The 27330-nt window shown below is 36.5% G+C and overlaps 2 protein-coding genes across 2 annotated transcripts in view; both read left to right on the top strand.

Annotated features, from left to right (window-relative positions):
• Positions 1 to 22639, top strand: part of LOC115425570 (ATP-binding cassette sub-family A member 2-like) — a 70145-nt gene extending 47506 nt beyond the window's left edge. The window contains 12 exon segments of the mRNA XM_030143198.1: positions 2113 to 2317; positions 3603 to 3767; positions 4927 to 5107; positions 7028 to 7038; positions 7041 to 7239; positions 10971 to 11167; positions 12134 to 12307; positions 13240 to 13436; positions 16614 to 16734; positions 19019 to 19309; positions 20541 to 20762; positions 22488 to 22639. Coding sequence (XP_029999058.1) covers positions 2113 to 2317; positions 3603 to 3767; positions 4927 to 5107; positions 7028 to 7038; positions 7041 to 7239; positions 10971 to 11167; positions 12134 to 12307; positions 13240 to 13436; positions 16614 to 16734; positions 19019 to 19309; positions 20541 to 20762; positions 22488 to 22639 — 2115 coding nt within the window.
• A 1210-nt stretch (positions 22640 to 23849) lies between these two features.
• Positions 23850 to 27330, top strand: part of LOC115425569 (ATP-binding cassette sub-family A member 2-like) — a 116739-nt gene continuing 113258 nt past the window's right edge. Inside the window, 3 exon segments of the mRNA XM_030143197.1 lie at positions 23850 to 24168; positions 25711 to 25732; positions 26051 to 26263. Coding sequence (XP_029999057.1) covers positions 23850 to 24168; positions 25711 to 25732; positions 26051 to 26263 — 554 coding nt within the window.

Below are 27330 nucleotides of genomic sequence, written 5' to 3'. Positions count from 1 at the left end.
ACCAGCATAGCTGACCATATGTTATGTTCATTTACAATCATTTCTATCGCCAAAGGTGTTTGCTCTTTGCTTATTTGAGGGAAATAGAGGAGGAAAAATGACGTATAAGGCAAGAGAAGCTGTTATACGTTTTAGTTTATGTCATTTGTATATTTGGATACGTATTTGGTATTAATTTATTCTTGCACTCAATGGACTGAAAACTAGCTAATGCTAGAGCAGCTGCTGATTATGCAGAACATTTTCAGATAAATAATGTCAGAGCAATACCTTGTTTTGATAAAAAATCTGCATAAACACCACATCCATGGGGGCCGCCATTGCTACGTGACGTCAGAACTCAGAACTGGGAGTACATCGATCTAGTACGAGTTCATGGGTGGGAAGTCACAGGTTTGACTGACATTCCAGTGCATTTTCACTGGTAAAAGGTTGAAAAAGCACGAGTTACGGGTGGACTGGAATGCAATATAAATTCAAAGGTTATTATATCAAAACAGAGAAAACTGAAGAAAAGAGACTTTTCAGCAAACATATCATTAACTGAAAAAAAACATCTCCATCTACTGACATTTATCGAACTACATGAGTTTTACTAGTGAATCAATGTCATAGAAGACGACACATAACATCCTGCAGATAGACCACAAGGACTTGCACAGAGGTTTTATTATTTACTTTTAAGGGCAAGTACTGTAGATTCGCATCATGATCACATCATCCACAAAACAATGAAATTAGATGTTGTGCTTTCTAAAAATGGAACCAGGGGGCTGTATATACAAAGAAAATAGGACCCAGAATAGAGCCGAGAGGGACCCCAAAGCCTTCAGATTCAATGGTTATTATATCAGAACAGTGAAAACTAAAGAAAAAGTTTTCAGCAAAATATGTCAATAACTGAACATAAACCCACTGTGTCCATCCACTGTCATTGATCCAACTCCATGGGTTTTACTGGTGAATCAATGTTGTAGAAGATGACGGTGTTTCCAAGGTAACTACAGAGCTTCTGAATAATAATAATAATAATAATAATAATAATAAACTTTATTTGTATAGCACCTTTCATACAGAAATTGTTGCCCAAAGTGCTTCACATTGAAAAAATACAATATTAAAATACATTAAGATTTGATTAGAAATACAATAAAATAAAAATAAATATAAAACAGCGCACATTAGGCATAGAATTTTGAAGTGCAAGAAATAAGATGAAATTTGAGAGAAATACAATAAAATAAAAATAAAAGCAGCGCACATTAAAATATTTGATTATGCATAGAATTTTTGAAGTGCAAGAAATAAGCATGAAATTGAAATACAATAAAATAAAAAATAAAAATAGAAATACAATAAAATAAAATAAAAATAAAAACCACACATTCCTGGTTCCTGAATTGTGACCCCATTTTTATCTCCTTTCAAAGGCTAATGAGAATAAAAATGTGTTTTAATTTGGTTTTAAATATATTCAGTGAACTGGCTTCTCTAATGTGTTTTGGAATTGTATTCCATAACTTTGGTGCATAGTTAGTAAAGGCTGCGTCCCCCATTTTCTTTGTAATATTTCTGGGAGTCCTAGTAACCCTGCATTTGATGACCTCAGTGTTCTAGTTTGTACATAATTGATCAGTGAGTTTGCAATGTAACTTGGTCCGGTTCCATTTAGAGCTTTATACGTGAGGAGTAGTATCTTAAAATCAATTCTGTAGGTTACCGGTAGCCAGTGCAGGGAAACCAACACTGGAGTAATGTGCTCTCTCTTCTTGGTTTTGGTTAATACCTAGCTGCAGAGTTCTGAATCAGCTGAAGTCTGTCTGTGCTGCTTTTTGGGAGACCTGTAAGGAGTGCATTACAGTAGTCAGTGAATGTTCCAAACGGGTCATATCGGATGACCATGAAAAGGTGATTAACTGCATTTTACACCAATTATTTACATGAATTGATAGGATTAATGGAATCAAAGGATATTAAACAGTTCAGATCAGTAGATGGTTTTGGTCTGTGGTGAATATTTGGGTCTTTATGGGCTGATTTATTAATCTTTATGGGATCAGTTGGTGGTTTGGGTTGAAATGCTGTCTAAGTCCTGATCCGTGTCCCTTCCAGTCCCTGATGTCCACCCACCGCCTTCGGCTCGGCTCCAAATACTTTGCGCTGTATGAGGTGGCAGGCGTCGGCATCCAGTGGCGGACCATCAGCCAGTCTCCGTGTGAGGGTGATGACTTTAACCTGGGTCTGTCCATGATGATGCTCATTATCGACGCTGGCGTCTACGGCGTCCTCACCTGGTACATCGAGGCCGTGCATCCAGGTACGAACCCTGGTTAATGTCATCTGACGTGACCTTTTGCATCTGTACGTTATAATTCTAGGGACTATGGAGGCAAATTAACATTTTCACTCTAATCCAGGTTATGATTTTGGCAGTGGTACATTTTGTTGTAGCAAGGTTGTTTTTTTTTGTGTGTTGCTGAGATGCACTGAAAAACAATTATAAGCACTTTATACGGTTCAAAGACTTTTATTGGCAAATAAATCACTTTTGTGCTAAGAATCAATTTGTGTCACTGCCAAAAGTTTTGGCCACAACAGTGAATGTGATACAGACTGATTAATCTAAAAGTAAACACTTCTTTGGCCACATTTATAATGACCTATGCTGTTCCCACCCACATAAAATTATGTTATTTGCACATTAGGACAGTTTGATCCACATAAAAGAATCTGAGGACACCTAGAAACTGGGTGATGGAAAAAGAACATTGTACGGAAAATCTGATTTTAACAGCATAGTGTGTAGTTAAATGTTTAAGTCAGAATTATTCAAAAACAGTGATAATGCATGAATAGAACAGAACAGAATAGAATAGAATAGAATAGAATAGAATAGAATAGAATAGAATAGAATAGAATAGAATAGCCATTATTGTCATTAGGAGTGCTACTCCAGTCAATTCAACAATATTGATTAAAAAAAAAACCAACACATTAGAAAATAAGAATGGAGCGAATATAAAATGACAAAAGTAGAAATAACATAAGAAAATAGATTATAAACTTTTACAAAAGTAAGATAAGAATTGAGCTAAATAGAAATAAAAATAGACATAAAATATGAATAGATACAATATTAAACTGTATGTAACAGTATGTATATCTACGAACATTAGTGCATTTATGTTTGGATAAATATTGAATAAGTATTGCATTGTTATTGCAAGACCACAGACTTTTGCACAAACTCCACATAATTCACATTTTATAAAGGGTTATCGCACATTTTTGGAAGTGATTGCATGAGGATACATGGAGGAAGTGAATTTTACCGGAAGAAACACCAGAGTTATTACTTTTTGCTGTTAAGTGTTGGTGACAGCTCTTGGGAAGAAACTGTCACCCTCAAACAAGTGTAATATCATATTTGTGCAATTTAAGAAATTCTGTCATGTCCATCAAGCCTTTCTAAAGCAGTTCCTCAAAATGTGCATAAAAGTATATGAATGAAAACACAGTCATTGTCTAAATTCCCATGATCCCGTTGGTGGTTCCTGCACCTGTTTCAGAGTGATCATGTGTACGGTCTGTGTTTTCCACAGGTATGTACGGGCTGCCTCGTCCGTGGTACTTCCCCCTGCAGAAGTCCTACTGGTCGGGCAGTGGGCGGATGGAGACCTGGGACTGGCCCTGGTGTGGAGGTGGGACAGCCAGACTCAGCGTGATGGAGGAGGACCAGGCCTGTGCCATGGACCAGAGAAGATCTGGTATGGATGACCTGTGGCTCAGATGGGACTGAATTCAATGAAATTTCACCCGATCTACCTTCATTTCATTCTTATTTAACATATTTCCTGAACTAAAACTCACAAATCATTAGAAACTGTTGAGATACGTCTGGTTTTCATAACTTTAGGCTCCAATATTGAGAATTTTAGATCCTAAAAGGCCTTTATTTTCCGTAATCAAACTTAACCAACAGTATGTAGTGTTTCAACTTTAAAATATGTACAAATGACAAGGTCTGTTTCATCAAGTTGATCCTCAGTTTAGTTAGTTTAGTTTGTTTCATACAAAAACATAATACAAACATAGGAAAAAAAAAAAAAAAACAATACAAAAATAAAAAATCAAATATAGAAAAACAGAACAACTGTTGTGCCTGAAAGGGAGTAGGAAGAAGCCCTGCTAATCCAGTCCTACCCCCCCCCCCCCCCCCCCCCGATTCCAGTCCTCAGACTGTTAGTGCTTAAAGGTGCTGGAGACTTTCGTGACCAGTTTTTCATCAGATCTGTAAAACCTCAGTCATATCCTCAGTATCACAAATCTGTTAGTCTTTCTGTGATTACTCACCTGAATCTCTTGCATTACGGTGAACAATTTCAGACTGCCATCCACCATAACAAACCGTGTGTTTACAAACTGACCCGGGATGTCACTCAGGCATCTTCGGAATTTTGTCGCGACGTGCATTGTGGGAAACGGAGGTTTGCGCAGCCACCTGACAGCGCAGCGGCAAGGCAACCATATGGTATTATATGGATGAAACAAACACGCGGAATCGCAGAAAATGGCTGGAGGAATATGCATAGAAGGAAGGGAGTTAATGCCATTTCCGATCGTCTGTTCCAGCTGCTGCGCCCGATGTGGGGCTCGAACCCACGACCCTGAGAGTAAGAGTCTCAAAAGTCTCAGTCTCAAAAATTAATCTTCATCTTGAAAAACACTTTCTCAAAGCAAACACAAATATCTATCACGTCAGCGCTTCTAGCTTTTGTTGCTACGTTAGCTTCATACAAATCCATGAAACCCATTATCAACAGAGGGTCTGTAATACTAACCTGTGCAGAAATGTGACATTAAAGACGCTCATTCATATGTGTTCCTAATGTTTGACACAGATGATTTGTGTTTTTGTCTTCCCAGAGGAGATGCGGGGCATCGAGGAGGAGCCGAGTCATTTACCACTTGTTGTTTGCATCGACAAACTCACCAAGGTTTATAAGACCGGCAGCAAAGTGGCCCTGAACAAACTGAGCCTGAACCTCCATGAGAACCAGGTGGTCTCCTTCCTGGGACACAACGGAGCCGGGAAGACCACCACCATGTGAGGAGGATAATGTGTCTGATGATTATGTAGAACAATGGGTAACAAATAGAAACGAAATGATCAATGATGATTAATCTTGACCCTGTAAATGCTGCTTGTGATGCGTTTGTTGTAAGACTGGATGATGTAGGGTCAACACAACAATACATGGACTCAAACATGTCATTCTACAACTTTTCTGTCAGAAAATTAACTCATAAAGACCCAAACATCCACTGATGGCCCAACATTGCCCCACAGAATTAATTATTATTATTAATTATTCATATTATAACTACGAATAATATAATTTACTATAGATCAGGGTTTTCTGCAGGTCATTAAAAAGCATGAAGTCATTAAATAGATTTTGTGAAAATTAAGGCCTTCAATGGCATTAAAAAGCTTAAATTCAATGTCCAGAGGCTTTAAAAAAAATTAAATACACTTGATGGAAAAAAAGCATTGTTATTCACGATTTATTTTGATTATATAAACACTTAATAATTTTGATCAGAAGTATAGTGTGATGATTGACAGGTGGAACCCTTTAATTGATGATTGTTTATGACTGATATATGAAGTCACAAGGAATGCAACGTGCTGGTGAGTGTGCTCATGCTGTGGGAATATTAGCAAATGTCGGAAAAACGGGAAAATGCAACTTTCAGCAGAAGTGATTGGGAGGAGGAACCAGGTCCGTCTGGCCTGTAGGATGAATTTGTGAAATGCAAAAATTACACTGAAGAGATTATCAATCAGTGGTGTAAAAAACATTTTAATTCAGGTTCCACATACAGACCAATTAATCTCACCTGGGTCAGACCAATAAATATTATAATAACCTATAAATAATGACAACTGCAGATTTGATCTTTGTTTTAGTGTAAAAAAGTAAAATTACGTGAAAATGTTTATATTAACCAACAAAAAATTTGAGTAACTCGAACAAATATGAACAACTTGAAATGTCTTAAGTACGGTGGCCCAGAGGTGCAACAGCCCAAAAAACATTATCCACTATAAGAAAAAAAAGAGAACAGCCCAAAATTATCCACTATAAGAAAAAAGGCAACAGCCCAGAAAATTATCCACTGTAGAAAAAAAGACAACAGCCCAAAAAATTATCCAGTATAAGAAAAAAAGAGAACAAGCCAAAAACATATCCACTATAAGAAAAAAAAAAAACCCATCATCCACCTTTCAATTAGGAGGGCACTGTTTACCTGAAAGGTCTCTTGCTTTAAAATTAAGGCCACCGCAAAAAATAAAAGCATAGGCTGAAATTTTTAAGGCCTTCAGCTAATGTGGCTAATGCGAACGAAGTAACCCACCAGAAGTGGAGGTCGGTGCACTAAAATACAGTTATTTTAAAAATAGTGGATATTTTTGGCCTGTTCTTTTTTTTCTTGTAGAGGATAGTTTTTGGGCTGTTCTGTTTTTTTTTATTTTCTTATAGTGAATAATTTTTTGGGCTGTTCTCTTTTTTTCTCATAGTGGATTATTTTTTCGAGCAGGTCTCTTTTTTCCTTATAGTGGAATATTTTTTTGGGCTAGTGGATAAGATTTTGGGCTGTTTGCACCTCTGGGCCACCGTACTTAAGAGAAGTAAATGCAATTTTACCGATATTCTGCCTGTTACTACATGTTTTATGTATTTGTAATGTAATGTACGTTGTAACGCACGTGTAAATGATTAAATGAGGCAGAAAATTGCTAAAACTGCCCTTGTTTTTCCTAAGATATTTCAAGTTGTTAATGTTTTTCAGATTTTTAAGGAAACATTGTGGATGTAAACATGATCCTGATGTAATTTTACTTTTTTCGCTGTTCTTATTTACTGGTCCGGCCCACTTGAGATCATATTGAAGTGAATGTGGCCCCTGAACTAAAATGAGTGACAGCCCTGATCTAAATAATGTGACTCTTCTCTGATAGGTCCATCCTGACCGTCTGTTCCCGCCCACCTCTGGCTCGGCCACCATATATGGTCACGACATCCGCACGGAGATGGAGCGGATCCGACAGAACCTGGGCATGTGTCCTCAGCACAACGTCCTGTTTGACAAACTGAGCGTGGAGGAACATCTGTGGTTCTACTCCCAACTCAAAGGCATGGCAGAAGAAGACATCCGCAAGGAGATGGACAAGTCAGTGCAAGTTTACTGTGGATCTGTAGAAGGAAAAGTACTAGATTACAAAAAAGTACTTTAAATAGAAGCAAATCCGGGAGAAAAAAACACAAAATTTCGTTGATCTAGTTATTATATGAACCTAAAACTGCAAACAGGTCAAATTTACACATTTCTAGCATCATTTTTACTCGATTTCTAATCCCAGAAAATATTCTTGGTTGTTGTATTGGGTCATTTCTCTTCGCTAAGAAGATTTTTTTTTTTTAAGTCATCCATTTTTTGGTCTAATTTTATAATTAGAGCGCATAAATTTACTGTAGTCCTTCTAAAATAACACCAAACATGGATTTTACTGGAAAATATCTGTATATTCAGTCTGAAAATCAGTGCATGTTTTCCACATTTAGAATACTTTATTTATCTGTATGTTTGGGATGAATAAAGAACATCTATCTATATCTATCTATCTACTATCTATCTATCATCTATCTATCTTCTATCTATCTATATCTATCTATCTATCTATCTATCTATCTATCTATCTATCTATCTATCTATCTATCTATCTATCCCCCTTCCTTCCTTCCTTCCTTCTTTCTTTCCTTCTATCATCCATCCTTCCTTCCTTCCCTCCTTCCATCCATCCATCCTTCCATCCTTCCTTCCTTCCTTCTATCCATCCTTCCTTCTTTCTTTCCTTCTATCATCCATCCTTCCTTCCTTCCTTCCTTCCATCCATCCATCCATCCGTCCATCCATCTTTCCTTCCTTCCATCCTTCCTTCCTTCCTTCCTTCCTGCCTTCCTTACTTACTTCCATCCTTCCATCCATCCATCTTCCTTCCATCCATCATCCTTCCTTCCATCATCCATCCATCCTTCCTTCCTTCCTGCCTTCCTTACTTACTTCCATCCATCCATCCTTCCATCCATCATCCTTCCTTCCATCATCCATACATCCATCCGTCCATCTATCTTTCCTTCCTTCCATCCTTCCTGCCTTCCTTCCTTCCTTCCTTCCTTCCTTCCATCCTTCCTTCCATCCATCATCCTTCCTTCCATCATCCATCCATCCATCCATCCGTCCATCCATCTTCCCTTCCTTCCATCCTTCCTTCCTTCCTTCCTGCCTTCCTTACTTACTTCCATCCTTCCATCCATCCATCCATCCTTCCTTCCATCCATCATTAAACCGTCCTTCCATCATCCATCCATCCTTCCATCATCCATCATCCATCCCCTTCCTGCCTTCCTTCCTTCCTTCCTTCCTTACATCCTTCCATCCATCATCCTTCCTTCCATCATCATCCATCCTTCCATCCATCCATCCATCCATCCATCCTTCTTTCCTTCCTTCCTTCCTTCCTTCCATCCTTCCTTCCTTCCTTCTTTCATTCCTTCCTTCCATCCTTCCTTCCTTCCTTCCTTCCTCCCTCCCTCCCGGGGGAAATTTTAGTTTGTTACCGTTGCTCCAGTCACGTATAATAAAAACTAACAGGATATAAATTAGCAATACAAAAAAAAAAAAAATTATATGTATATATATTATATATCTATATATATATAATATATATATAGATAGATAGATAGATAGATATAGATATAGATATATATAGATATATTGATATATAGATAGATATAGATATATAGCTATATATATAGATATGTGTGTGTGTGTGTGTATCATATAATGAATGAAACCATTCCAAACTCTTTAAATTGCTTTTACAGACATTTTTTTACACATATGCAGCTTGTTCTATATAAATGACACCAAATTAGGGCAAATAAATGTGTGTTAATATTTTATTGTACTTCTCTCTGTCTGCAGGTTATTTCTAAAAATAAAATTCAGATAAGAGGGAAAATACTGCTGCAACCTCTCCTGCTCCAGACTAATTGTGTGCATGATTGCAGTTAAAGATCATTTAGTTTCTGTGAATAATATGGTTCAATAAACTCCCCATTTCACCTTCCTGTTTTACAAGACACAACTCCCCTTAACATCCCCTTCAGCACTCATTCAGGAGGAAATTTACGCCACAGCGAAGGTCGACTGAGAACACAGCTTAGTGGTTTTTACGAGTGCATAATTTATTTTTATTCTGCAAAACTGACTTGTTCTATTCTTGTTTTATGTATTTTGATGTTAGTTTTTCAGGTATTATGAGGTGGTTTATAGAGAATGAAAACAGTGAAGGACTAGACATTAACTCATATAGACCCAGTGCTATTTTTGTGGCAGTTTCCAAATTAAATTTTCTCTATATTTAACTTTCATTAAGTGATTTATCACCATTTATTATAATTTTATTCTCTGTGTTTTGTGTGTTTTCAGTGAAATTCAGGTGTTTTCCTATATTTACTTTATTGATCATGTAGATGTTCATAAAAGTTCACATTAAAGTTGAGGGTTATTATATCAAAAACAGAGAAACTGAAGAAAAAGCGACTTTTTTAGTAAAATATATTATTAACTGAACATAAAAACAAGTGTCTTCATCCACTGTCATTGATCCACCTCCATGGGTTTTACTGGTGAATCAATGTTGTAGAAGATTGTTCATTTTATTTATTAGTTCATTTATTTTTGTTCATTTTGTTTCCCATTTTATTATTTTTTCTCCAACTTTGTTCAGTCTGTGGCTTATATTGTTTGTGTTACTTATTATTTTGTTGATTTGTTATTGATTTTTGTTCATTTAATTGATCATTTTATTCTTTTTGACTTCATTTTAGACAATTTTTTTGCTTATTTTTTTAACATTATTTATTATTTTGGATTTTTTTTTTTAATTGAATCAATGTTGTAGAAGATGACAGTGTTTCCATGGTAACTACAGAACCTCTGAATGTCCAAATGAGTCATATCTGATGACCATGAAAAGATGAATAACTGTATTTTACGCCAATTATTTACATGTATTGATCGGATTAGTGGCTCAACAGATATTAAACAGTTTAGATCAGTGGATGGTTTTGGACACCAGTGGATTTTTGGGGTTTTTAAGGGTAAACAATATATTTAAGACTGTTAAAGACGGGTAAAATATGTTCACGCAGTATATTTCTCGTACTATCCCCTTACTATAGTAAAAACCACATATCTAAAAATGTTTTTCAATGTTTGTGGTAAACTGAAGAATGACATGTTTCCGTCATGGGTCGAGATTAACCCTATAACGCCAAATGTATCATATTTGATACAAGCACTTTGAAGCCCTCTGCATGATCAGTGTGATTTTTTGTCTTGAAAAACCTGATGTATACAATTAAATACATACAATACACAGATAATCCACCAGGGGGAGGAGTTCATTCAGCAGAGGCCTTTCCAGTGACACTACAAGACTGACATTAATGAGGAAGGATTATTATTTACTATTATTATTTACATTATTTACATGTATTGATAGGATTAACAGATCAGTAGATGGTTTTGGTTGACGGTGGATGTTTGGGTCTTTATGGGTTAAATGTAATTCACAGAAACATTGATTTTGAAGGTTCTATATTGTGCAAAGGCATTTTATTCTTGATTTTAGCTGCAGTTCTGTTCATTTATAGTTAGTGCAGCATTGTCTGTTGCTCTGTTTGCAGCTCTCACATGTTTCTGCGCATGTTTTAGTCTTTGCTAGTTTTAACCTCCTCCTCATAACCCCTGCCTCCTGCATCATTAAATCTCCCTTCTGCCCTGGAGTGTAAAGTTTGGCGAAGGTGATCCAGTTTAGTTCTGTGTTTGTCCAGGATGATCGTCGACCTGGAGTTATCCAACAAGCGCCACAGCCTGGTGCAGACCTTGTCCGGGGGGATGAAGAGGAAGCTGTCGGTGGCCATCGCCTTCGTCGGAGGCTCCAGAGCCGTCATCCTGGACGAGCCCACGGCGGGGGTGGATCCGTACGCACGCCGGGCCATCTGGGACCTCATCCTCAAGTACAAACAGGGTGAGTACCAGAGGACGTCCTCGCAGTCTGCCCTCACAACTATTTTTAAAGAGGTCAAGGCTCTCTTTTATATGCAAATGTTAGTGGAGACTTTAATAAAGCTGCATCTACTGGAGGGATCTGCTGAGTTAATAGAGGACGCTGCACACATCAAACCATTTCTCAGTTCATTTTTCTTCATGATGAGGCTGATGGGATCACATTTTCATATAATCAAAGAAAAACTCCCGTATGTGTACGCCTGTAAAAATGGTTGTTAACCCATAAGGACCCAGTGTGACATTTGTGTCAGTTCCCAAATTATTTTTCTCGATATTTAACATTTCTTCAGTTATTTATCACCATTTATTGTAATATTATTCTCTTTAGTTTGAGTTTTTGTGTGTAAATCATGTATTTTCCTATATTTAATTCACTGATCATGTAGATGTTCATAAAAGCTCGGAGTAAAGATGAGGGTTATTATATCAAAAAATAGAGAAAACTGAAAGAAGTTACTTCTTCAGCAAAATCTCTCATTAACTGAATATAAACCCAGTGTCTCCATCCACTGTCATTGATCCAACTCCATGGGTTTTTCTGGTGAATCAATGCTGTAGAAGATGACAGTGTTTCCATGGTAACTACGGTGCCTCTGAACGTCCAAATGGGTCATATCTGATGACCATGAAAAGATGACAAACTGTATTTTACACAATTATTTACATGTATTGATAGGATTAGTGGATCAACAGGTATTAGATATTTTATACTGGTAGATTTTTTGGTTGCCAGTGGTTGTTTGGGTCTTTATGGGTTAACTTGGCACATTACGTTAGAAAATAAATATAGGAAAGAAATGTTTCATACATATTAGAGGTGCACAATATATCGTTTGAGCATCGTCATCACAATGTACACTATGGTTTACTGACGTAAACCATCAGCTGTGCATGTGTGTAAGTGTGTGTTGTCCGTCTGCACCAGGTCGGACCATTCTGCTCTCCACCCACCACATGGATGAAGCCGACCTGCTGGGAGATCGCATCGCCATCATCTCACACGGGAAACTCAAATGCTGCGGCTCTCCGCTCTTCCTGAAGAGCACCTACGGAGACGGATACAAACTGACGCTGGTCAAAAAGCAGAGCGAAGGCAGAGGTGTGTATACGGTCTGAGTACGGAGGTCACACAACACTCAGATTTTCACCAACGATGGAAGTAAATGAAGCCAATGCAAACAAATCCTACAGATGCAGTTAATCTAGTTTATTATAATGAAGCCTGTGTCTGAAAGTCAGTGTTCACCCTCTGATGAACCAGTGTCTGGACTCTAAACTCTTCCATAAATGAGTTTAAAATGAGCCCTGTTTAAATCAGTGTCACAATAGTTCTTTCTAGTTCTTTTTTTTTATTCTTGACTCCATTTTTGTCATTTTTGTCATGTTAAAAATTATCATTTTTATTATATTTTTATCCACAAAGGAATGATTTCATGTTTGAAATATTTTCTTTTTTTTTTTTTTTTTTTTTTTTACATTTTCAACAGCTGTAAAATGTTTTGTTTTGGGTTTTTTTTTTTGTATTTTGAGTGAGTGAGTCCTTTGTTGTTTCTGTAGAATGAAGGAAAGAATGACTGTAGAAAGGATCAAAGGTTTAGATGAAATTCTTTTCTATTCTATTGTGTTTATTCTTTTCGAGTCTATTCTGTTCTTTTCTATTCTTTTCTTTTCTATCCTGTTCTATTCCGCTCTGTTCTTTTCTATTCTATTCTATTCTATTCTGTTCCATTCTGTTTTTTTCTATTATGTTCTATTCTTTTTTATTCTTTTCTATTCTTTTCTGTTCTATTCTTCTCTTTTCTATTCTATTCTATACTTTTTTATTCTATTCTATTCTACCTGATGCTTTGCCTCTAACCTTTTATCCAATAATTCACTCTTTTACTTGGACACATTTTCTGCTGTCGTCCGTTTGTTTTTGTCTCTTTAATATTCTGTCCTCCTCTGCTCTGTCCGTCCGTCTGTCCATCATGGTGTCTGTTTGTTTGTTTGTTGTTTGTTATTTGTTGGTTTGTTTCCTCCGTCCTTCAGGCCAGGGCAGTCAGCTGCAGTCTCCCTCGTCCCTGTCCCCGTCCTCCTCTCTGTCGCCTTGCTCAGAGGCTCGGGTCACCCAGTTTATTCGTCAGTTCGTGGCGTCCTGCCTGCTGGTGTCCGACTCCAACACTGAGCTGTCCTACGTCCTGCCGTCCGAGGCCGTCAAGAAGGGCTGCTTCGAGAGACTCTTCCAGGTTCATTTACGCTCAACGTGGCATGACTTTTCTATTTTTTTTTTTGTTTGTCAGTTTACCACATGAGCACTACTATTTATAAAGGACATGATGTTTCAAATTTAATGTCTACAGTTGCACTAAAATACAATAATGTAAATTAATATGTATAGTCACGTAAAACCGTGCACCATTAATTCAAATGTTTCTGCTTAGTTATATATTGTGTTATGTACTGAAAATATTTGATTTATTTATGGAGCCAATTTGGGGCCCATATTTATTTATTTAGTTATTTAGAACAATAATAAATTAACATGTATTTGCATAAAACCATACACCATTAATTCAAACGTTTCTACTTAGTTATATATTGTGTTATGTACTGATAATATTCATAGATTTATTTATGGAGCCGATTTGGGGCCCTTATTTATTTATTTATGTATGTATGTATGTGTGTATGTATGTATTTGTTTAGAACATGCAAAGAAACAAATTTTAAAAAAAGCAAAATAAGACAAAAACAAAATAACATGTAAATGTACAGAATCTATCTTCAGTACGTGTCTGAATGTGTATGGTCAAAAAGGAGTAGGAAGAAATATAAACAGTATAATCTGTATGAGTGATTCTTGAAACTGTTTTGTTTTTATTTGAGATAAAAAAGACCATGATTCTTAATAAATAGTACATTGTAAAAAAAAAAAAAAAAAAAAAACCCACAAAAAAAGTCATAATAAAAATAAAGAAATACAATAAAAAATGAAATAAATGAAATAAGATAGTTACAGTGAAGTAAAACACAGAAATAAATTAATACAATAAAAAATGTAATAAAAAGTACATAATACACTAAATTAGTAACTAAATTAAAACTTGCAAACAAGGAAATCTGTTTGGATGTCTAGGAAATAATATTATAACTAGATAATGCTTGACACGATTTTATTGTTTGGTGAATTTCTCTACAAAAACAGTCATGAGAAACGCAGACTCTTAAGTTGGTTTCATTTGTTCAATTCGTTACAGTTATGATTGCATTGGTTAATTTATGTAGAGACTAGTTAAAAAACTTCAACCTTTTAATGGCACATGAAATATTTGTCATGTTCTGACCGTAAATAATCATTTTTAACAAAATGTAACTGTCTGGTTTCTTTAACTTTTTCTCAGGAAAGAAAAATCAGCGTTTAAATTTACATGAAATATTCATTTTTTGTTTATTGGGGTAATTATTCGCAAGGACTAATAAGGACATTTTTATTATAATATTTCAAATCAGGGGGAATTTGAAGTTCTATAAGCTGTAGGTGTGATGTGTCCACTGCTTTTGTCCATATTCTGTGTCTTAAAATGAAAAACTAGTGTCAGGAAAACATTAGTTCAGGATCTTATTGAAATCAAAGTGTCAGTTTTTGAACCTGTGTAAGTTTTATTTTATTTTATTTTATTTTTCTACTTTATTTATTTGCACATCATAAAACAGCAAGAGAAAAAAATTATAAAACAACAACAACATTCAAACAAATAACATCATTGTGCAGGAGAAGATAGAAGCCAAAAAAGGCTCATGTGAATACCTCGCTGGAAATAAACACTACACAGGGGGAAAAAAAAGAAAAAAAGAATTAAAAATGATATAACTGAAATAATAAACTAAAGTAAAAACAATAAAAATACAAATCAAATTACAAATCATCAAATGATATACAGCCTTACATTTTTACATGAATTATGATCCTTTTCAGATGCTTTTTCAATAATGATAAAGATGTTGATTGAAGTTCAGGTTAGATTAGTTCTCTTTTGTCCACGTCATTGTTTATCCTTAGTTGTTTTTCAAGTTCAGCTGGACTGGTTTTGTTCTTGAAAATGTTGTCATCATCTGTTCTATTTGCTGGTGGGGGAAAGCGAACTTATTAGACCAGTTGTTCCCAACCTTTTTTGGCTCGTGACCCCATTTTAACATCACAAATTTCAAGCAACCCCAGACATTCAAAACAGTTAATATTTTTTTCTTTGCTAAAATTAATTTGTTTTTGGTCGTGTAATAGTTTGCTATACTATGTTGCAAATAAACGTTAATTTTAGAGGACATTTAGTCTATATAATGTATATTATTCTGGACGGAGGCAGTAAAGCCAGGTGTAGATTACTGCACAAAGGGAGAATTTGATTTTCCTTGGACAGGATATGTACAGTCAGTCCAGCTGTGATTTACAAGGCTGACAATTAACCCTTTCATGCATAGTGGTCACCACAGTGGACAGCTCTTCTACACTTGTTCCCTTATCGTATTTTCAAAGGATTTTGTTATTTAGTTCCATATAAGCTAACACAGAGGACACTTAAGCATCATCCCATACACTACAATTCATACCATTACTGTAACTTAGCTGTTGATAACCTGATTGCACGAACATGTTTGAGTGTAAATCAGGTACTGTTATTGTTCTTAGACTGTCTTTAACTTTTTAGTTTTGTTTTTTTTTTAAGTTTTTTTTTTTTTTTTTTTTTTTTGCATATAATCTCCATGAAGTGAGTAATAACTAGTATTAGAGTTTGTTAAAATGTGACAAAATCAGATTAACAATATTTTGATTGATTGATTTCATAGTTTTCACACAGTGTATCAGTAAATATGTTTCTTTGCTTCTAAAATTAAACACATGCTGTTCAGCTGAGTGGACATTTTTGCAACTCTATGAAAAATAGGTTCATAAAAACAGTTTCAATCACATTATTTTTTTTTCATGCCTAAAGAGTAATAATAATAAAATATAAATAATAAAAATAAAAACACTCAAGGAAAAAAAATCTCAATTAAGTTTCTCATAATTCATGCATGATAGGGTTAATACTGAACAAACAACAACTCAAACTATGAATTATGAAAGATCTGCAGCATTTGAAACTGACCACAATGAACATTTGACAGATAAGAGAACCACAGTGCTGCAGTTTCGGACTCACAGTTTGTCATGTCTTTTATGGATTGTGACTGTCTCTGTAAACTCAACATATATTTTTTAGTAGTAAGTTTTTTTGTTTGTTTTTTTAAATCAATTACTAGAAATTTCAGGCGACCCCATTTTAATTCCAGACGAGCCCACAGTTGAAAAACACTGTATTCGACAGTATCAGCCCCAGTCGTCCCTTCAGTCTGACGTCGTCCTGTCTTGTTTGTGTCTCCAGGCGTTGGAGCAGAGTCTGGACAGTCTGGCTCTGACCAGCTTCGGCGTGATGGACACCACCCTGGAGGAGGTCTTCCTCAAAGTGTCTGAGGAGGATCAGTCTCTGGAGAACAGTGACGCTGGTGAGACCTAGTTCCTCTGCTGTGTTTTCAGACTGCTTCACGTACTTATAGTTCAGTGTCCGACAGGCCATGAGCTACTGTGAAGGGGCTGTGTCAAGAGTTATCGTCATTAGCAATTTCTTCAAACATCTACTCTGACAAAACTACTGTACATTTAAAATTTTATATTTAGCTTCCTTGAGATAATGTCTACAAAGCTTGTTAACAGTTTGGAGAACTTTTGATTCTTGAATTTTTGACAAATGTGTGAAATATAAAAAATTGCCTTTATAACATATAAATGGTTACAGATATCAGTATAGTTACTACTGAGCACTGATAGGAAGTCACATATGGACTTTCATTTGAGTCCATGACCTTTGACTTTGAATGACCTTGAAGGGTCAATCTCAAGGTCACTAATGTCTCCATTTCAAGAATCACCTCTGAAACTAGTTGGATTCATTTAAAAAATTATATGTAGCTTCATTGGGATAATGTCTACAAAGCTTTTTTTTTTTGACAGTTTTGATAACTTTTGATTCTTGAATTTTTTGACAAATTTTTGAATTATAAAAAACTTTCTTTTACTTCTAATGGTCCATATTTTGATGGTTTATAACATATAAATGGTTACAGATATCAGTATAGTTACTACTGAGCACTGATAGGAAGTCATATATGGACTTTCATTTGGGTCCATGACCTTTGACCTTGAGTGACCTTTAAGGGTCAAAGTCAAGGTCACCAATGTCTACATTTCTTTTTTTTCTAATTTTATTTTTGTACAGAAAAGTAAGATAACAAGAACATTTAACGAGGGCTGTACACAATCAAATAAAATACAATAACAATATACAGGGAAATACAGTTTCATAAAGAAAAGAGAATATGTAAAAAAAAAAAAAAAAAAAAAAGAAACTCAAGGTCACCAGCCTACATTTCAACAATTTTCTCTGAAAGTAGTGGTTGGATTTATTAAAAATTGTATCTGTGGTTTCCTTGGGTCAAATGTCTACAAAGTTTTCTGACAGTTTTGAGAAATTATGATTTTTAAATTTTTGTCAAATTTTCTAAATATTAAAAATTTGCCTTTACTTACAATTAGGGATGGGAACTGAGAACCGGTTCTTTTTGATAACCGGATCCCAGTAGTTCGATTCCTTGGAATTGTTTGCCTGCCTGCTTAACAATTCTGCTTATTGATTCCGCCTTCGTTAAGCACACGTGATGACATCCCACGTACGCTGCATCGTTTTGGTCAGAACGTAGTCAACATAGTGTTGAGGCAGAAACGGTCTAAAGAGACGACACCAGGGCCACTTGTAACATTTGCAAAAAGCTTGGAATCCCTCCAGTCTGCTCAAACATTTGTCCAGAGTATGTGATTCATTTAATTCTCTACTTAGCAACACTTGTGAATGTTGCGGCAGAGTGAACACCAGGCTGTCATCCGGGCCCAGTTCTGGTTCCGGTCCGGGCAACAAACGTCGCACCCCCTCAAATACAAGTTTCCGAAGACAGGGGAAAGGAAATGAGGTGCACAACAACAGGAGACAGGCAGAGTCGAACCGGTTCCACGTAGTGGAAATGCGGCAATAGAGGAATTAGTAAAACGTATTTAGTTTCACTTTCACTGTACACCCCCCCATCCCCACCCCAAACCGGGCCCGGTGTCATCTTTTGCTATTTGTACATATTGTATTTATGTTATATTTTCTGTGCAAAGATGGAAATATAAAAGACAGTTAATGCAAACACACCCGTTTGTACTCTTTTATTCCCTCACCCGATGAGAGTCGATAGAGAATCGATAAGGAGTCGAATTGATAAGCAAAATCGATAATGGAATCAGAATCGTTAAATTCTTATCGATTCCCATCCCTGCTTATAATGGTCCATATTTTTTATGTTATATCGTGTAAAGGGTTACAGATATGAATAAAGTTCCTATTGATCACTGATAGAAGTCATATTTGGACTTTGAATTACTTGAGTTCTCCTCCAGTGAAAGTCCCGCCCACCTCTATTGTCAGATTGATCTGCATCCAGACCACAGGACTGGAACATAGAATAGAACCTGACAACCTCACACATCCAGCTTGTTATTGATTCTTGATAGAACATGCTGGTGAGGTACAGGACTATTTGCCCTATCTTTAACTTTTGTAACTTACTTACAGATTTTCCAACACAGGTTTTCTGCTACATGTGCAGTATCTGAGTCAAAGTGCTGATGTCTTAGTTCTGAGGAGGTCTTTGGCTCCGGGCTCAGAGGCTCATTCTCATTCTCTCCTCTGGGCAGACATGAAGGGCTCCCCGGGGGGCAGCTCGGTGGGGAAATCCTCAGTGGGCTCAGGAGGTCTGGGGGGGCCGCAGGGTGAAACCGGGCCCTCAGCGGAGAGCGAGAAGCCGGAGGTGGAGCTGAGTAATCTGGTGATGTGTTCAAAGCTGAGTCAGAGCCAGTCCTCTCTGAAATCCTCCTCATCCGTCGGCTCCGTGAGGGGGGACGAAGGGGGGCCCTACGCAGAGTTCTACGGAGAGTACTGTCCGCTCTTTGAAAATGGACAGGAGTCCGACTCTGCCAGCCTTCGGGGTGAGTATGTGTTAGGTTAACCCAGTGTCGGACCTCGTATGTGACACCTAGTCCTTCAGTGGTTCTATCGGACTTAATCCACCTTTTAACCCTTAGATCAGGGGTGTCAAACATGTGGCCCGGGGGCCGAAACCGGCCCACCAAAGGGTCCAGTCCGGCCCGCAGGATGAATTAGTGAAATACAAAAATTACACTAAAGATATTAACAATCAAGGATGTCAAAATAAATTTAGTTCAGTTCCATCTAAAGTGGGTCAGACCAGTAAAATACTATCATAATAAAGTATAAATAACAAAAAACACATATTTTTCTCTTTTAGTGTAAAAAATATAATTACACAAAAATGTTAACATTTACAAAAAATGTGAAAAACCTGAACAATATGAACAACCTAAAATGTCTTAAGAGATTTAAGAGTTTTACCATATTCTGTCTGTTATTAAATGTTTTGTGCATTTGTAGATCCACTGTGATCTGTACGTTGTAATGAACATGTAAAAATGAGAAGCTGAGGCCAAATAATGGCATAAATTGTTAAAATCGCACTTTTTTTCTTAATAAGTTTCATTTTGGTCATGGTTCATGTTTTTCCATATTTTTTTAAAGATAGTTTGTAGATGTAGAAATTTTGATAATATAATCAAATTTTTTTCACTCGAAAACAAAGAAATTAGACATACAAATTTTGGTATTTATATTATTTATGTATTATTATGTTATTATTTTAATGATCCGCCCACTGCATGTCATATGGGCTTTATGTGGCTCCTAAACTTACATGAGTTTGACACCCCTGCCTTAGACGCAACCCTCATCTTTAATCTGAGCTTTTATGAACATCTACATGATCAGTGAATTAAATATAAGAAATACCTGATGTTCATTTATTAAAAAGTTAAATAAAATGGATAATATACAGGAAATGGTGAAAAATCCCTTAAGAATGGTTAAGTATAGAGAAAAATGTTTTTGGGAACTGCTGCTAAAACTTTCACTGGGTCTTTATGGGTTAATTTATGGCCAAGATCATATTCCTGCAAGAATGTGACATTGGATAAGTTTATTAAAATGATGAAGCTGTTAACGGACACCATAATCAAAGCCAAAGCTGCTGCAAAAAATATTAGAGTATCTGACTTTTTTTGACAAGGCTAGTTCTTTCCTGTTGGTCAACAATCTGCTGTGCTTCATCAGAGTTTAATTTTTTCCCTGTGTGTCCTTCACTTCCAGGGGACTTGGAGAACCCACCGTCCCCAGAGCCCGAGGTCCTGGAGGGGCAGGGCAGCTTCAAACTGGAGGGCTGGTGGCTGAAGCTGAGCCAGTTCCACGGCCTGATCGTCAAACGGTTCCATTGTGCCAAGAGGAACACCAAGGGCCTGTTCTCTCAGATCCTCCTGCCTGCCTTCTTTGTCTGCGTGGCCATGACCGTGGCGTTATCTGTTCCTGAGATCGGTGAGAGGTCACATGACACAGGTTTCAGCACAGAGCGTCTTCTGTTCTGATGATCAGAGTGTTCGGTGCAGTCGGAGGTACAGCTGCCGGTGAAACACCTCAGTGTTTCGCAGTTCGTCCATCGTTCTTCTGATTACCTGCACTTCCATCAGTACGGTGTCCATTTTAGGACATTTGTCGTCAGAGTCAGGTATCGGGGAAAAAAGTCATCAGGTATCAGGAAAGAAGTCATCAGGTATCAGGGGAAAAAGTCATCAGGTATCAGGGAAAAAGTCGGCAGTTATCAGGAAAAGGTCATCAAGCATCAGGAAAAAGTCATCAGGTATTAGGAAAAAGTCATTAGGTATCAGGAAAAAGTCATCGGTATCAGGAAAAAAGTCATGAGCTATCAGAAAAAAAGTTATTAGGTATCAGGAAATAAGTCATCATATACAGGGGGAAAAGTCATCAGGTACCAGGAAAAAGTCGTCAAGTGTCAGGAAAAAAGTCACCGGGTATCAGGAAAAAGTCATCAATTATCAGTAAAAAGTCATTGTGTATCAGCAAAAAAGTCATCAGGTATCAGGATAAAAAGTCATCAGGTATCAGGAAAAAGTCATCAGGCATCAGGACAAAGGTCATCAGGTATCAGGAAAAAAGTCATCAGTTATCAGGAAAAAGTCATTGGGTATCAGCAAAAGTCATCAGGTATCAGGAAATAATGTCATCAGGTATCAGGAAAAAGTCATCAGGTATAGGAAAAGGTCATCAGGTATAAAAAAGTCATCGGTATCAGGCAAAAAGTCATCAAGCGCTCTTAGTCTGAGTCTGGTATTGGTATCAGGAAAAAGTTTTTTTAGTGAAGTTTAAAGTTTTTTAAAAAAGTAAAGCTTTTTCCCGATAACTTTTTTTCCTGATACCTGACTCTGACGATGAGGATGTCTTAAAATGGACACCGTACATATCAGCTGTAAATCATTTGACAGAGATGAAAACAAGTGGTGTTTGATAAAATGTAGATGTGCAAGCAGATTAACCCTTTAAACGCCAAAGTCGCAATATTGCGTCAAGTTCAGTTTAGTTCAGTTTATTGTCATTTGCAGTAGAAAACCGCATTGGAAAAAGGTGCAATAAGCTCAGAGTGTACAGTAAATATTTAGACACACAATACACAGACCTGAAAGACACACATGAAACATAAACATTGTTGTGATAAAAACATAATAAAAAAGAAATAAATAAATTGCATGCTATTTCCAGTTTGTCTTAAATATGTTTTTTGATGGAAGTGTTCGTCATTTCCTGATAAGTTAACATTTGATCATTTGAACATTGAGTGAAATTTAAATAACACTCCACATTTAAGTGAAAAAGAAGTTGGTGTAACATCTTGTAAAAAAAAGAAAAGTGAGTTAAACATCTGAATTTTTTACAGGTGATATCTATAAATGCACTATACCATATCCAGCATTTTTAGTTTGGAGTTCTTTAATCTTAGGGCTAATTGAAAAAAAAAACCTAGCAATATTTTCCCACTTTTATGTCTTTAAATGTGATGAGTTAAAGCTTGATTGTGACTAAGAGGCAGATCTCGCCAACTGGCTTTTGTCTTCAGATGAATGTTCTTTTCTTTCCTGTTCTGAAGCGTATCTTGGCTGCGGTTCTTTCATTAAAAGAAGGTTAAAACAGGTGTAAAAGCACAGTTATCGGACGTTCAAAATGTGGCTGTCGTCTACTGTTTTCCAGGAGATCTGCCTCCTCTCATCTTGTCTCCATCCCAGTATCATAACTACACCCAACCAAGAGGAAACTTCATCCCCTACGCTAACGAAGACAGACCCCAGTACAGGTCAGACAACATTTACAGCAACATTTCATTCAGTTCATCCTGTTTTTGATCTGATAATGAATGAAAAACTGAAGGACTTAGTGTGGAGATGTTTACTTCACCTCAGTTAAATGAAATAATTACTGCAACAAGTCATCACATGAGCTGGTTTTGAGTGGTTAAATGCCCCCCCCCCCCCCCTCCTGAATAACCCCCACCCCTAGTTTAATTGACAATACAATACAGTGCAATAATCATATCATGCACCTCATTTTTAATTTTACCTTGTATATGTCTTTTATTACCTGTATATATCCTAATATGTTGTACATATTTCTATCTGTGGTATAGACTTAACTTTTTGTATATTTTAGTAGTAATTAATAGTATTGTAGTTGTATTTCTATATTTAATTTATCTAATTTATTTCAACATTTATTTATTTATTTTAATTTTTATTTATTTATTTCATTCATGACTATGATTTTAAATGTTCTATCTCTAAATTTCTACTTGCATCAATTTTCTTCACGTCTCACTTAGAAAGAAAAACCTCCCATTAAACTTTAAGGGCATATTGTTTGTTTTTTACTTCATTTTTTCAACTCTGATTTTTTGTTTTTTAATCCATAACTATGATTTTAAATGTTCTACCTCTAAATTTCTAAATTATTTTTCATGCTCTGATTGTAAATGATAATTTTCTACCACAACTAACCATCTACTGTCTTCACATCTCACTGAGGAAGAAAAATCTCCCATTAAATCATTGAGGAAATATTGATGTTTTTAAAATATGGACATAAATATTGGGACACAACGTGTCTACAGCTGTAAGATGTCCTGTTCATGAGGATTTGAGATAAAACATCAATATTTCCTTCAAGTTTAATGGTAGATTTTTCTTCCTCAGTGAGATGTGAAGAAAGTCGATGGTTAGAAAATATGGTAGAAAATTATTATTTACAGTCAGAGCATGAAAATTGAGGTAGAACATTTAAAATCATAGTCACTGATTTAAAAAAAAATCAAGAAATTAAGTCAAACCATCTGAGGCATTTTGGAAGCAATAACAACATAAACCAAACTAACCAATGCAATGATATTCATCCCATAATATAAAACTATATTGTTTTGTTAGTCATTATTGTTTTATATCCCAGACCCCTGTTAGAAAAGAAACACCTGTGTCCACATACTTTTGTCCATATAGTGTGTTTTGAAGACATGTCCAGTTTATCTAATCATCATCTCCATCTCTGTCGTCGTCTCAGGAGTAAATGTCTCCAGACGCCAGCCCACAGATGATCGTCAACACCCTGCGTCTTCCCTCCGGCGTGGGCGCCACCTGCGTCCTAAAAACCGCCCACAACAGCACCCTGGACCAGCTGGCCCAGACCCTCAACCCGAGCGCCAACAACTCCAAGACCCTGGCCGCACGCTACTTCGACTCCATGTGTCTGGACTCCTTCACCCAGGGCGTCCCCCTCTCCAACTTCGTACCGCCGCCTCCTTCTCCGGCTCCTTCGGACGACCCCGACCCTCGGTTCGATGACGGACTGTGGAACTTCACGGTCGCGCCTCCGACCACGGTCCACGGTGAGTCTGTCCACAGGGTTCCTGCAGGGTCTTAAAAAGTCTTAAAAGTCTTGAATTTACTAATCTTCATTTAATGCCTTAAAAAAATCTTAAAAGTTATGAAATTTGATATGGTAGGTCTTTTGGTAGGTTTTTTTTTTTCAAAACATATTTTATTGAGACTTTTTTTAGCAAAGCATGTGTGACAAGGACAGTGTAAAACATAGGATTAGGAGACAGAGAAAAAAGCAATCATTAAAACGATTATGCCATGCATAAAAACATAATATACATAAACTAGAAAAGCACTCGGAGAGCAGATCAGCCCCCCCCATCACAACCAAAATTTAATCATTGTTCCTTGTACCAGTATCAGCATTTCCTGAAAATTTACTCCAAATCTGTCCATAACATTTTGAGTTATTCTGCTAACAGTTCAAAACCGTCAGAGAGCGAGCTTTAATTGATTGCCATTCCAACATTTATTTCAAAATAAAGTAGCTCCTTGTTTTGGATAATCCCTTATGCTCCAACTAAAGCAAAAATGAATTTAAAAGTGAAAAAGTGGGTCATTTAGCAACACTAATCTGTCAAATTGTCTTTAAAATGTCCCGTCAGAGAGATTTTGAATACCGTGTTTTGACCCTAACAGACAGACAAACAAACTAGAGAAGCACTCGGAGAGCGCAGACCTCCACCAAGGCAATCAGCCCCCCCCCACCTCACAATCACCACCAAAATTTAATCATTTGTTCCTTGTTCCAGTATCAGTATTTCCTGAAAATTTCATCCAAATCTTTCCATAACTTTTTGAGTTATCTTGCTAACAGACAAACAAACAGACAAACCCCATGAAAACATAACCTCCACTATTCCTTGGCGGAGGGAACAAACATTAAAACAAACAGTTTAAAAAAAAATTCAGGGAGTTCAAAAATACAGTTGCCCCCCCCCCCATCACCACTAAAATTTAATCATTTCTTCCTTGTGCCAGTATAAACATTTCCTGAAAATTTCATGAAAATCCATCCATAACTTTTTGAGTTATCTAGCTAACAGACAAACACACATACAAAAAATCTGCCCCCTCCCCCCTCCAATCACGTCCAAAATTTAATCATTCGTTCCTTGTGCTAGTATCAGTATTTCCTGAAAATTTCATCCAAATCCATCCATAACTTTTTGAGTTATCTTGCTAACAGACAAACAACAAACAGACAAACCCCGATGAAAACATAACCTCCACTATTCCTTGGTGGAGGGAACAAACATTAAAACAAAACAATCAAAAAAAAAAAAAAAAAAGACAAACATTCAGGGAGTTCAAAAAGAGACAGTTGCCCCCCCACCCATCACCACCAAAATGTAATCATTTGTATCAACATTTCCTGAATATTTCCTGAAAATCTGTCCTTAACTTTTGAGTTATCTTGCTAACAAACAACAGACAGATAAACCCCAATGAAAACATAACCTCCACCGTTACACTTGGCAGAGGTAATTATAGATCTACGTGTTTTTCCCAGGCCAGATCGATAAGCCCTGATCTCATCCTGCACCCAGGTAGTCAAGAAATGGATCCCAGGTCTGGAAAAATGAAGAGGGTTTATCCATCAAAGCTGTAGAGAAAGCCTCAGAGGGAATAATACTAGACACAGTTTGTTTCCACAGATTCAGAGTGGGGGCTTTATCAGTAATCCATAAGGCCAGGATACATTTTACGGCACAGTGCAGTAGAATGCATAAAAGGTCTCCTAACATAACATAACATAACATAACATAACATAACATAACATAACATAACATAACATATAACCTAACCTAAACTAACATAACATAACATAACATAAAATAACGTAATCATTCCATTTTCCTGGTGCTCATGTGTTTTCTCTTCGTTCAGAGCCTGTGACGTCTCCTCCCGCTGCCCCTGTCCATCCATGAGCCCGTCCGTTGTACCTGTTCCATGCAGGGAACCGGCTTCTCCTGCCCCAGTGGAGTGGGGGGGTCGTCCTCCACTCATCAAAGTGGTGACCGGAGACATCCTGGTGGACATCACCGGACGCAACGTCTCAGAGTATCTGCTGTTCACCTCAGACAGACTGCGACTGCACCGGTATGGATGACTGCAGCAGGTTTACATGGAGATGGGGGAACTTACGCCATATTTTACTTTGGAGCACACCAGCCAATACGACAAGGGCTGCAAAGTTTGATCACAGTTTTGAGAAATTTTGATTTTGGAATTTTTGACGAATTTTTAAAACATTAAAATATGCCTTTACTTCTAATGGTCCATATTCTGATGGTTTATAACATGTAAATGGTTACAGATATAAATATAGTTACTATTGATCACTGATAGGAAGTCATATATGGACTTTCATTTGGGTCCATGACCTCTGACCTTGAGTGACCTTGAAGGGTCAAAGTCAAGGTCACTAATGTCTACATTTCTTTTTTTTTATAATTTTATTTTTCAAGAAGGTTTTGTACAGAAAAAGTAATAACTTACTAATATTATAATAATAAAAACAATAACAATATACAGGGAAATACAGTTTCATAAAGAAAGAGAATATGTACATAAAAAAGAAAAAAAAAGATTTTCACAAAATCCAGTTGTCTTTATAAAATGTGTCCCACAGTGTCTACATTTCACCAATCTTGTTCTCTGAAACTACTGGTCAGATTCATTTCAAATTTAATCTGTAGCTTCATTGGAACAATGTCTACAAATTTTGTTCAGTTTTGAGAAATTTAGATTTTTGGAATTTTTGATGGATTTTTGAATTATTACTTATTTGCCTTTACTTATAGTGGGATCTCATTTTGTCATTTGTCATTTTGGTTTGAACTTCAGTTTAGGGTTTTTTTTTAACCCTAAAGTTTTTCATTGTTACTAATTTTGGTGGCATTATTATATGTATTTTTATATTTATTTTCTATTTGATATTTGCCAAATTTGAGGTCCATCCTGAAAAGAAATCCTTGATAAAATCATGAAACTTTACACAGTTTTGGATCCAGTTACTTGCTTTTTGCCAAAATCAAATCATGTTTAACCTGAACATATTTATGTTATTGGTTACATTTTGGTAAATGTGCACAAACTTACAGTTCTAATGAAAAAGTTTGCATTTTTTGCAAATTATCTGTCTTTTTCTTCTATACTATGGGACT

This window comes from Sphaeramia orbicularis, chromosome 9 (genome assembly GCF_902148855.1).
Source record: "Sphaeramia orbicularis chromosome 9, fSphaOr1.1, whole genome shotgun sequence".
Taxonomy (NCBI): Eukaryota; Metazoa; Chordata; class Actinopteri; order Kurtiformes; family Apogonidae; genus Sphaeramia; species Sphaeramia orbicularis.
The sequence above is the reverse complement of the archived record's forward strand: the minus strand, read 5'-3'. Positions and strand labels throughout refer to the sequence as shown.